Here is a 12,688-nt window from a genome sequence, read left to right as displayed (position 1 = left end):
TCATTAGTCTCTGGTTGCACTTCGTTCTTATGACTGTAAATCAAATATTTCTTTCTTTCTACACCCCCTCCTTTTATTTCTGTCTCTCTTTCTTTCGCTCATCCTCTGACCCCTCTTTATTTCTGTCTTTCTTTCTCCCCCCTGCCCCCTCCAAGCCATCGTGCCGATTTCTCCACTTCCCCAATTCTTGCTCTCTCCCTGCACCCCCCCCCCCAAGCCACCACGCCGATTTCTCCCTGCTTCCCCGAGCCAGGCCTGGCGCACAAGCGCAGGACCCATAAGCCTTCACCTCCGACGTCAATTCTGATGTCGGAGAGGAAGTTCCAGGCCAGCCAGGCAGCAATTGGCTGGCCCAGAACTTCCTCTCCGAAGTCAGAATTGACGTCGGAGGTGAAGGCTTGTGGGTCCGGCGCTTGTACACGCCTGGCCTGGCTTGGGAAGGCAGGAAGAACAAGATTGCAAAGGCAACATGATAGACTCGCGATCGACCATTTGGGCACCCCTGCTCTACACCATGTCCAACATTCCTCCCTCTTGCATCCATTTCCATCTGTCCCACTGATTCCTCTCCACCACCACATCCAACATTTCTCCCTCATATCTCTCTTTACCTCACTCCTCTCCCATCATGATGCCGGGGCCGCCACGCTTATCTAAGAAACTAAAGATAGACACGCAGTGGATGGGAAAGTTTTAGAAAGTTTAGAAAGTTTTATTAGGATTTATATACCGCCTATCAAGGTTATCTAAGCGGTTTTTACAATCAGGTACTCAAGCATCTTCCTTATCTGCCCCGGTGGGCTCACAATCTATCTAACATACCTGGGGCTATGGAGGACTGAGTGACTTGCCCAGGGTCACAAGGAGCAGCGCGGGGTTTGAACCCACAACCCCAGGGTGCTGAGGCTGTAGATCCAACCACTGCGCCACACAGTGCCAGATGCCAGTGAAGGGACATAGCAGAGACTGCTGACCAGCAGGCACGCTGGCCAGTAGCAAGGTGCCGCTGCCAGCCTCAGATGAAGTGTGAACGGGCAATTTTTGGGGAGGCCTAGACTTAGTCGTACAGCATATATAACCGAAAGTTATACAGCCCAGGATTGTTGTGACTTAGACCATTTAAAACCCACCTAAAGTCACCAGATAAGCACTGCAAACACATAATACAGACCCCCACACACTACCTCAATGATCACTGACCCCCAACCCCCATTAAAATATTAATCACAACTTGAAAATTCAGCCTCCAGACCATCATCACCTGGCAGCCTGGCATAGGAAAGCCTAGTTGTCCAGCACAGATGCGGCTTAAGCCATCTTGGGGGTAGTTTAGGGACTCATGGAGAGGAAGCCTCATGCCCATAAGCCCCTGTAATCACTGCATTGATATTGAAACATGTGCACTCCCCTATACACCCCAAAACCCTTTTTTACTAGCATATAAGTGGCTCCTGCAGCCATAAGGGCTATTAGGGTGGTAGATAAGAGGGTCTAGGGGATTCTGGAGGTGGTTTGGGGGGCTCACCATGACCTATAAGGGAGCCTTAGTGAGGAGAAGACATGGCACCCTTTTTGTGATGTTCACAGCAGTGCCCTGTAAGGTACCCCACTATTTAGGTGCGATGTCTGGATGTTCAGTCCATCAATTTGCAGACCCTCCCACATCCAACAGGGCTTGTTGTAGGCATTTTTGACTTCGATGAAAAGTTGGCCGAAAATGTGGTATAAAGATGGATAATTTAGTGACTTGGACGATCAGATCGGCAGGATGTATAGTTAGACGATTTTCGAAACAAAAAAAAATTTTGGACGTATTTTTCGAAAATGTGACCTAGGCTGTTTTTTTACTTTGAACGACTTGCGACTTTGACAAAAACGGACTTAGACGTTCCTTTCGATTATGTCTCTCCACGTGTTTAACAATATAAAATTTAAAATGGGATCCAGTTAACAAACTTTTAATGACATACCATTACTTACATGGAACAATAGGATGGTGGGGAGAAATACAATTTAAAAGAAAGAGAGAACAATTAAGGATAATAACATTAAGAAAGGGAAAAAAATAAATTTTGTATAGTAAATGAATTTTTATATTGAAAGTGGGCTAGAAAAGTTCCATAGACCAATTATCAGTCATATGCATCTTTAAATAAAAAGCTTTTAAGGCCACCCTTAAATTTATCTAAATTCTGTTCAGACCTTAAATATAATGGTAATGAATTCCATATTGTTGGGGCTATCGTTGCAAAAGAAGAGGCCCTACGAATACTAATAATTTTTAGGGATGGGACATGAAGAAGTTGCTGTGAAGCGAATCTTTTTTTTTTTATTTATTTATTTATAAATTTCAAATTTACAATTCAAGATGAAATCTTGTACAGAAAGTGATTACATCAAATGAACAAAGAAATAAACCTCATAAATTTACATAGAAAATGAAAATTTTTTGTATAATCTCTCAAGTCCACAATTATGATCCATGATGTATATTGAACAGAACTAAAAGAAACTTATTCATTAAAGATAAGCTGTACATGGTAAACTGATATTCAGGCGTCTAATTTATTGAAGCCCTCGTTCTTACCCCTTCTCCAGGCGGGACAAGGAGAGAAAGGCCGTTAGCTGGTTTGGCTCAAAGAAAACATATTTCTGGGAATTATAGTGAACTATACACTTGCAGGGATGACGAAGATAAAAAGTTCCCCCTAGAGCCAAAACACCAGGTTTTAATATTAGAAACTCCTTTCTACGTCTTTGTGTATCTCTTGCCAAATCTGGGAACATCTGTATTTTTAGATCAAGAAACTTTTTCTCTTTATTTTTAAAGAATAATCTCAGAAGCCAATTCTTATCCATCGTAATAGCCAAGGTCACAATCAATGTAGCAGGTGTAGCAACTTCTTTATCAGATAATTCAAGCAAAGCTGATACATCAATTGGTCCCTGAATTTTTTCTTCTTGAAGATCTTGAGTTTTATTAGGTAGATAATAGACCTGGGTGAAAGGAGGCATTAAATCTTCCGATACTTCCAGTATCTCCAGCATATACCTTTTTAACATTTCTCTTGGAGTCACTGTCGAGATCCGTGGAAAATTAATCAATCTTAAGTTATTATTCCTGGAGAAATTTTCAAATGTCTCTATCTTTCTTCTTAAATTTATATTATCCTTAATTAGAGTGTCCTGAAGCAATTTGGAAGATTTAAGTTGATCTTTAATACTTTGAATATCTAATTTGGATTCTCCCAAGTCTTGTTTTATCTGAGAAACTTCTTTCTCTTGAATTTTTATTTTTCCCTCTATTTGAAGATGATTAGTATTTACTGTCTTAGTTAAATTAGCAATCAGATCCCACAAAGCCTCCAATGTAACTTCTTGGGGTTTCACTATGTTAAATGTCTGCAAGTTTAATAGTGATAAGTTAGGCTCACCAGCTGAGGGACCTTCTCCTCTCCGTATCTCCTGTGTCGGGGTTGGTTCTGAGATGGAAATCTCCTCGTGTGCACTCAGGCTCAACTGCGATCCCTGTGAGCCTGGGTTGATGTTCTTCTCGCCGTTCCCCACAGCCTCTGGGAGGGGGCCCAAGCCGACTTCCGGCTGCCTCCCCACTCCCGGGGAACTAGCGGCTCGAGGGTTGGGAGGAGGGATTCGTGCGTCGGGGCTCAATGTGATCTCGTGAGCCCGAGGAGACTCTTCCAGTCTGTCATCAGGAAGCGTCTCAGCCGGGGGCGATACCGACGCTCCGATGACGCCCTGCATCCGCCGCAGCAACTCCTCAATGTTACCGGAGGAGGCTATTCCGGGACGCCGTGAGGCCGAAGAAGCTCCCTTTCCCCTTCTCTTCGGCATAGCAAAAACTCTGCCGCACCAACGCCAGAGAAGTAAGTTTTTAGGAGGTAGGCTTGCCGACGGCGTTCAGCAGACCACAACCGCGGCCATCTTGGATCCGTGTCCCTGTGAAGCGAATCTTAATGTTCTCAGAGGATCGTGTGAAATCAGATATTTATGAATAAAAGTGGGTTCCTTGGTTTTCATGGTTTTGAAGGTGATTAAGGCAATTTTGTAAGTGATACAGTGATGGATAGGTAGCCAGTGAGCACTTTTTAACAAGGGAGTAACGTGATCCAATTTTTTTATTAGTAATAATTTTTATTGCCATATTTTGGATTAATTGTAGATGTCGGATGTCTTTTTGACAGACTCGTTTAAGCAGAGAATTGCAGTAGTCAAGTTTGGAAATTATGAGTGAGTGTATTAAAATATTAAGGGACTGAGCGTCAAGAATGTTGGCTATGGATTTGATCATTCTGAGTTTCCAGAAACAGTTCTTTACAACTGCACTGATTTGAAAATGGTAAGATAATTTATTATCAATCAATATCCCAGGATGCACAGGATTGCAAAGTGGATGTGGTCTTTAAAAGGCAATTTGAAGTGCTATCTTTGGGGATCAAAGTGGCAGCAGCAGCCTCCTTTGTGGCACGTGCCTGTCATACCAGGTTAAAGCAGAGTCCTACGGAGGAGCCGGTGACCGAAGGAATAGATTATGTGAGAGATGCTCTCTATGATGTCATCAGAATCATGAGCATGGTATCGGTGTATGTAATTTCTGCCTACCAGATAGAAACATAGAAACATGATGGCAGATAAAGGCCAAACGGCCCATCCAGTCTGTCCATCCGCAGTAACCATTATCTCTTTCTCTCTCTCAGAGATCCCACGTGCCTATCCCAGGCCCTTTTGAATTCAGACTTAATCTCTGTCTCCACCACCTCTTCTGAAAGACTGTTCCATGCATCTACCACCCTTTCTGTAAAAAAGTATTTCCTTAGATTACTCCAGAGCCTATCACCTCTTAACTTCATCCTATGCTCTCTCATTGTAGAGTTTCCTTCCAAAGCTACCCTAAGCAGACTGCCCTTTACAGGGGCAGCTGCTCTTTGGTAAGGGCTTTGACCTTATGGCCAGAGCATAGCAGATCATCCTCTCAAGTCTCTGCCAGACAGCAGACCCCGCCGTGGGAAACAGAGGTACTTTTTGTTCCTTCCAAAGGAGAGTGTGGTTAGAGCTATAACCACAGCACCCTGAGGTTCTGGGTTCAAACCCCATGCTGCTCCTTGTGACCCTGGGCAAGTCACTTATTCCTCCACTACTCCAGGTACATTAGATAGACTGTGAGCCCTTCAGGACAGATAGAGAAAATGCTATATGTAAAACCGCTTTGAGCATAGTTGTAAAACTACAAAAAGGCAGTATACAATTTCCAATCCCTTTCCCATAGGTTTCACCAGTACTTCACAGGTTTCTCCACTCAGAGACTCTATCAGGGATCCAGAGAGAGATTTGGCAACTCTAGATGCCAACAACCCTCAGGTCGTGCATCTGCACAGGTGCCAAAAAGTCATAATGACCCCAGGTCAGCAGCTATGCCTCCACACATTGATGGGAGGCTTTCGGTATTCTGCAAGGAGTGGGAGCAGATTTCCTCAGACCGCTGGGTCCTGGATCTTATTTAAGAAGGTCACAAGATCGAGTTCTATTTCCTTCCTCCAGATCTGTTCATTGACTCCCCTGCCAGATGGCCAGAAAAGGAGGCCAAAGTTCAAGCAATGATGCAAAGACTCATGCCATAGAGCCAGTTCTTGAAGTATCAGGCTGTGGAAGATATGCCATATACTTCATAGTGCCCAAGAAAGGCACTGAAGACTGATCTTGGATTTGAAATTCATGAATGCGACATTGAGAGTTCTGCATTTTCAAATGGAGAAAGTTCTAGCCTCCCTAGATTTGACAGAGGCCTACCTTCACCTTTCCATTTTCCCAGACCACAGAAAATATCTGAGATTCCATGTTCTTTAAAGGCATTTCCAGTTTGTGGTACTGCCTTTCAGGTTGACTTCGGCCCCATTCAATTTCACCAAGCTCGCCTCTGCAGAATGGGGATACAAGTACATCTGGATGATTGGCTGATCGTAGCGCCATCAAGGCCGAAAAGCAAGCAGGCAGTGAGACAAGTGTTGGATCTTCTACAGGATCTCAGTTGGATCGTCATCTTCAGGAAGAGTCATCTAGAGAGTACTCAGTGACTGGAAAATCTGGGAGTCCACTTCAGCATGGTGAATGGCTAAGTCTATCTTCCAGAGCCATGCAAACAGAAACTCAGGAAACAGATTACAAATCATGGTAAAACTTAATATGACAAAACATAGTTTGATGAGACATAGCTGGCAAATGTAATACAGCAAAATATAGCATGAAGCTTGAAGGGTCTTTCTAAGCCTCCGTATGAGCTTCTGCAAGAAGAGTCCCTGCTGGACCTCATGGTGAAGACAGTATTTTTGGTGGCAATAGGCTCAGCAAGATGTATTTTAGAATTGCAAAGCTCTCTTGCAGAGAGCCTTTCCTCAGATTCACAGAGGCTGGAGTTATACTGTGTACGGTACCTTCCTTTCTTCCGAAGATGTTATCAGCTTTTCACATCAACCAAGAGATTTGTTTGCCCATTTTTAACCCTATGGGTTCGACTAAGCAAGATAGGATGTTGCACAGGCTAGTTTTACTGCTCTGCCTGGAAGGGACCAGTGATTCTTGGCTCTCTGATTATCTGTTTGTCCTAATCAGTCAGTCATGATAAGGCAAACCAACTTTCAAGGCTTCTATTGCCAGGTGGATTTGCATGGTAGTTTTGTCAGCGTACATTGCCTGTGACAAACAGGCACTGATTTCTCTAGAGGCACATTCAACCAGAAGTGTGGCCTCCTCCTGGGTGTAAACCTGGATAGTTCATTCAGAAGAGATCTTTAGAGCAGCAACTTGGTCTAGTCTCCATACCTTTACAATGTTCTACAGAGTGGACATGGCGGCTCCAGAGGACACCGCTTTTGAGTCCTCAGTTTACAAGCAGGCTCATCTATACCTCCCTAGATATCTGGCACTGCTTGGTCCGTCACCTAAGGTACAGACTCCTGCATTGATTTAACAGAATGAAAGGTTAGGTTCTTACCTGGAATTGTAGATTTGCAGTATATAAATTTTTTTAAATTAGAACTAAACTTTCTGCAGGAGTCTGTACCATTCGCTCTATTAACATTGCCCTTTGCCTGTTTTTTACCTTTGACATTGCTGAAGTCTGACACTGGACGACTTCTCCTGTCAGTGGGATAACCATGCAAGAAGATATTCCTAAAGAAAAGTAATGTGTTTCTTGAGCCTCAGGACTCCTTATACTGTATGTTATGAGCAGTGCTAGTTTCACACAGCAGGTTGGTTCCTTGATACAGCTAAGTCGCAAATTCATGTTAATTATTGCTCTTTTTTTCATATGTTACAGAGCAGAACAAAAATGTATGATATCTCCAGAGAAATTCCGCATGCCCCTCCTCTTTTCTTCTGTTTCAGTGGCACTATTTGCCACTGGTGAAGGAAGAGGAGCTGAAAGATATGATTGACACTTTCTGCAACAGTTCATGACTAAAGATGGATAACACCTAAGGTACAGACTCCTGTATATGATTAACAGAAAGAAGATTAACCAGATAAGAACCTAATCTTTCAACAGGCTTTCCAATGCCCATGAGAGAGAAATGATGGGAACCAAACAGAGAATAAAAAGACAAAGAGATAAGGTTAATATTAGTGGTTGGAGAGGGGGCCAGAGTAATTGATAAAGGCAAAAGAAACTGGCATCTTAATGTTGGCTATTAAGAAAGCCTATATTTAATCTCTTAGGCTTCTGTGGCTGGCACCATGATTTGTTTCAGTTGATCATTACTGTTGTCCAAGTCTTGCTACATCTGAGTAAGTGGAACCAACGTTTCAGCCATTCAGGATCTGAAGAAAGTCACAGCACAATGGCTGAAAGGTTGATTCCACTTACTCAGATGTAGGAAGGCCTGGACAACAGCAACGATCAAGCCTGTATTTATTTTGTTTATGATGATGCAGTATGGGGAAATAAAAGAACTTGGTCCACATTGATCAAATGATTTTGTAACTTAGCTCTGACTGCAGCATACCAAAGTGATCTGTTTTAATCCGAGGAATGATCTGTCAGTAAGGATGGGGTTGAGAATTGGGGAGAAAAGAACACTGTGAGAGTGTTCAAGTTTCAAGTTTATTAAAACATTTTTATACCACTTATTCAAATTTCTAAGCGGTGTACAGCAATAATAAAAAGTAAACTTTAAAAGAAACAAAACCAATTAGTGTTAAAATATTGTACAATACAGTATCATGTTGGTAGATTTAAACATAAACACATATACTAACTGGACATAAATAGGGAAGTGGGACTGAACTACAATATTTTAAGATAAAGCACACTTAGGGATAAAAAAACAGGTAGGGAAAGGGGCTGTAGTTAGTTAGCCCTAAGAAGGACAATTTTATCCAAAAGCATCCTCAAATAAAAATGTTTTGAGTTTTGCTTTAAACTGTTTTATCGAGGTTTCCATATGTAAGTGACTTGGCAATGAATTCCATAGAGTGGATGCAGTGACAGTGTTAGCATTGTAGTTGGATACGAATTTGCCTGGTGCAACTAAACTTGAACTTAACCTGTTTTTCTGGTTAATATTTCAGGACTGGAGCCTCCAAAAGACCAAACGTTTATTCGAATGCAGCGGCGTCAGATTTACCTGCCACTCTACAGTATTCTTTCTGCACTGACCATTCTAGGAATGATCATGGCCAGCACTTTTCTATTCTTCAACATCAAAAACAGAAATCAGAAGTAAGAAACTCACCTTGTTGTTTCTAGATTATTTTTTGGTCCTTTTACTAAATTGTGGTAAGTACTTGTCACAGTTTAAAATAGCTTACTGTAGGATACACTCAGGCATTCTATGGCAAATTCCTAATCTATGGATGCTACCTATGCACTATAAAAATATTTTTTTATTTTTGCATGGAGGGGGCAGAGAATGGGTGGTACATTACCACATGTTAACTGATTAGTGCAGGATACCACATGAGCCCTTACTTACAAAATAGGTGGCGGTAAAGGCTCACGTGGTAATTTTTTTAATGGCCACATGTTAATGGTGACATTGATATATGTCCATTAATGCAAAAAAAACCTCCAAAAACCCTGAAAACTGGCCATTTACCATATATACTCGAATATTTCAAGCCAAGTATAAGATGAGGTACCTTCCCCCCCCCCAAAAAAAAGGAGGAAAAAAGGTTGACTCAAACATAAGAAGGGGGAGGGGAAAGTTAATATTCATGTGCCCTGCCAGGATCTGTGCACTGCCACTCCCTCCTTCTCTCCCTGCCCTGCCAGGCTTTCCACTCTGTCTCACCTCCCTGCCCTGTAACCCTGTTCCCCCTCTCCTGATATCCTCTCGTGAGAACAGGCAGCAGCCATTTAGGGAGCGGCTCAGGGCCAGGCAGGAGCACAAAAAGTTCACTTCTACCTGGTACACCACTGGGCCGCAAGAACTCAGGCAGCCATTCAGGGAGGGAAGGGCTCAGCGTGGGGTAGGAGTGCAGAAAACTCGCTCCTGCCTGATACACCGCTGGACCACCAGGGATTAAAAAAGCTGAGAAAGATATGCAGAGGGAGGTAAAAATATTGTTAGAATCGCCCAGGACAGGAGACAGGAGGAATTCCTCCTATACCGGCCTACCAGTTCATACGGCAGGTTGACGGAGGTCTGCAACAAGTCCGGGAAAGGGAGGTGAGCGATGGCCCAAATATAAAATGAGACCCCTATTTTGGCCTAAAAATAGTCATTTCACAGGAAAAACTCACATAAGATCACGCTAAGTCCACTTTATACCATAGCTTAGTAAAAGGACCTCTTATTTCTGTACTAAATTTCATCTCCTCAATAGTTAATTTTCTGAGTAATAAATTTTAGGGGTCAGTATTCAGACAGTGGTAGTCAATAGTTTTTAAAGCACTGAACACTGAGGACTGAATAAGACACAGATATTCAGTGCCAGGCTAATCTGGCTACTGAAGCTGAATATCTGAGTATTTGTGGACCACCAAAAGTTATCTGGGTCCAACCAATAAGAATTATGCTGTACCTGGGTAATTAACTGGGTATAATTAGGACTTTATTTTATGCCATCCTGCGTGTCCAGTTAGCCAGGCATAGGCTTTGACTATTGAGAGTGCCTGGATAACTTTAGGGTCCACTCTTTATCCTCTTCTGTAAAGTACTGCTGAATATTAGCGTTTGGGACAAGTAGAGTGATTTATCCTGCAGGAGACACACCAGTCAAGTTGAATTGCTTTGAATATCAACTAATTAGATGCTACACAGCTTTATTTTTCCCTTATACACAAGTTGGGAAAAATGTTAGTAAATAGGCTAGGTTTGGCTAAAATTTCACTTAACTTTAGGCATGAAAACCTAAGGTGCTTAGGTCAAATGCTTAACTTGCTTTGAATATTGACCCTAAAGAGACCAGTGAAGATGACAAGATAAGTCAGAAAATCTCTTCTGTTTTCCAAATGTTTCATAAAATTGTTTATTTTTGTCTTAACATTTATATAATAGAGATAAAAGATCTTTATGTTGTTTATAAAAATTATAAATTAAATTATAAAAAAGAAAATTGTGGAACACATAGACAAACGTGATTTAATGAGGTTCAGCCGAGGGAAATCTTGCTTCAACAATTTGCTTGACTTTTTTGAAGGTGTGAATAAACTTGTAGATAAAGGCGAGCTGGTTGATGTAGTGTATCAAGATTTTCAGAAAGCTTTTGACAAAGTTCCTCATTAGAGGCTCCTGAGAAAATTAAAGAGTCATGGGATAGGTGGCAACGTTCAGTTGTGGATTAGGAATTGGTTATCGGATAAAAACCAGAGGGTAGGGTTAAATGGTTATTTTTCTCAATGGAGGAGAGTAAACAGTGGAGTGCCACAAGGATCTGTACTGGGACTGGTGCTATTTTTTTTTTTCAAATGAAAAGCTTTTATTAAGAAAACACTCCAAACAGTACATAGCAAAAGCACATGAGATACAAGAACATAAATTCAATGAGCAGAACATCCCACTCCAGAAGCACACACGAAAACACAATCAGCAATGTAGTCATGTGCAAGGCGTACAAACTGAAAAGAACAAGCTATAATACCCACCCCACCACAACCTATACCCCCCACACCCCCCCCCCCCCGGGAACAAAACATCATACCCACAGCTATCAATAAGGTCAAAACTAAATAATTCCAGACACAACCCAAACATTAAAAAGGCATATAGAGAAGGGCCCCCCCAAACCTCGCCCCCCCAGGCCCAACCCCCAGTGCAGCTCAAGGTCCCCGACCACCCCTACCACACACCCCCACCGAGGCCCGAAATTGGCGCCACACATGAGCATAGCCATGTAATTTACCATGCCTCAAAGCTGTTAAGTAATACAGATTCTGCCAATTAAGCATGCGTTGCTCCACCATGGCCCATGTGGGTGGAAGTACCTGATTCCACCGAGAGGCAACAGCCAATCTAGCAGCAGTGAATGCAAGTTTGCAGAACAGAGAGTCCCCCCGAGCCAGGTCTAATTGATGCCAAAACAACAAGGCGTGTCGCCAATCAGCCGGAATCTGGACATCCAGGATCCGGGACACCCGAGCAAAAACATCAGTCCAGAATCCACACACCCTCCTGCACTGCCACCACATGTGAAAGTAGGTACCTACTTCCCCACAGCCCCTCCAGCAAAGCACACTCGCACCCTCCTGCCACCGAGCCACAGTCTGAGGAGTATAATACCATCGGAAAAGAACCTTATATCCGTTCTCAATTAGCAAAGCCGCTATACCCGCCGAGGAGATCTCCGCCCATATGTCACCCCAAGTGTCCCAGGAAATTACAGAGCCACAATCAATCACCCTCCCAGGCCTTCATGTATGGAAGGTGGGCCCCCCGACCATTGAGACACCGATAAATCGCAGAGAGAGCTCCCTTCCTGAGCACTGGGCCCAATAATAGTTCAAAGGGCGTCTTACCACCCCTCAAGTCTCCCAAAATACCCGATGTCCTAACATAGTGAAGGACCTGCATGTAGGGGAACAGATCCCTTAATCCAAGCCCATACCTGCCCCTGAGGTCCGTAAAGGATCTCACCCCACCCAACACCGGGTCCCACAGCTGACCCATGCAGACTAAGCCCCGTGCCTCCCACTCTGCGAAAACTCCCCCCGCTCCCCCCGGTGGGAAATCAGGGTTGAATCTCAACGGAGTAAACCAGGAATGACGCCCACGCCCCAGTAAACAAGCTCTGGTTTGATTCCATACCCTCAGGGAAACCGCTACCGAGGATATCTCCCCCATCAGGCGTGCCCTACCGGGTACCCACGGCCGATGTAACAGAGGCACCCCCTCACTTAACCTTTGCTCAATTTCCACCCACAGTTTCGGTGTCTGCGCCTGCCATTCTAAAAGGGCGCGTAGCTGAGCAGCCTGATAATATTTCACCACATCCGGGACTCCCAGCCCTCGGTCCCCTCTCCCCATGCACAAGACCTTTCTACTCACCCTCGGCCGTCTACCCGCCCAGATAAAATTAGAAATATGCCTTTGCACCCCCTCTAATGTTTTCCTCTCCACCCATAACGGCAACACCTGAAATAAGAACAACAAACGGGGCAGAATCATCATCTTCACAATGGCCACCCGGCCCAGCCAAGAGAAATACAGGTCCTTCCATTTAAGCAAATCCTGGC

The 12,688-nt window shown here is 43.5% G+C and overlaps 1 protein-coding gene across 9 annotated transcripts in view; it reads left to right on the top strand.

The window, feature by feature from the left end:
• Nucleotides 1-12,688, top strand: part of GABBR2 (gamma-aminobutyric acid type B receptor subunit 2) — a 1,059,696-nt gene that overhangs the window by 835,136 nt on the left and 211,872 nt on the right. For all 9 annotated transcript variants that reach the window (XM_033929595.1, XM_033929596.1, XM_033929597.1 and 6 more), the window contains one exon: nt 8,584-8,734. In XM_033929595.1, coding sequence (XP_033785486.1) covers nt 8,584-8,734 — 151 coding nt within the window. The remainder of the gene's footprint in view (nt 1-8,583; nt 8,735-12,688) is intronic.

The sequence above is a fragment of the Geotrypetes seraphini genome, chromosome 2, assembly GCF_902459505.1.
Source record: "Geotrypetes seraphini chromosome 2, aGeoSer1.1, whole genome shotgun sequence".
In the NCBI taxonomy this organism is placed as follows: domain Eukaryota; kingdom Metazoa; phylum Chordata; class Amphibia; order Gymnophiona; family Dermophiidae; genus Geotrypetes; species Geotrypetes seraphini.
This window is presented reverse-complemented; position numbering and strand designations above follow the sequence as displayed.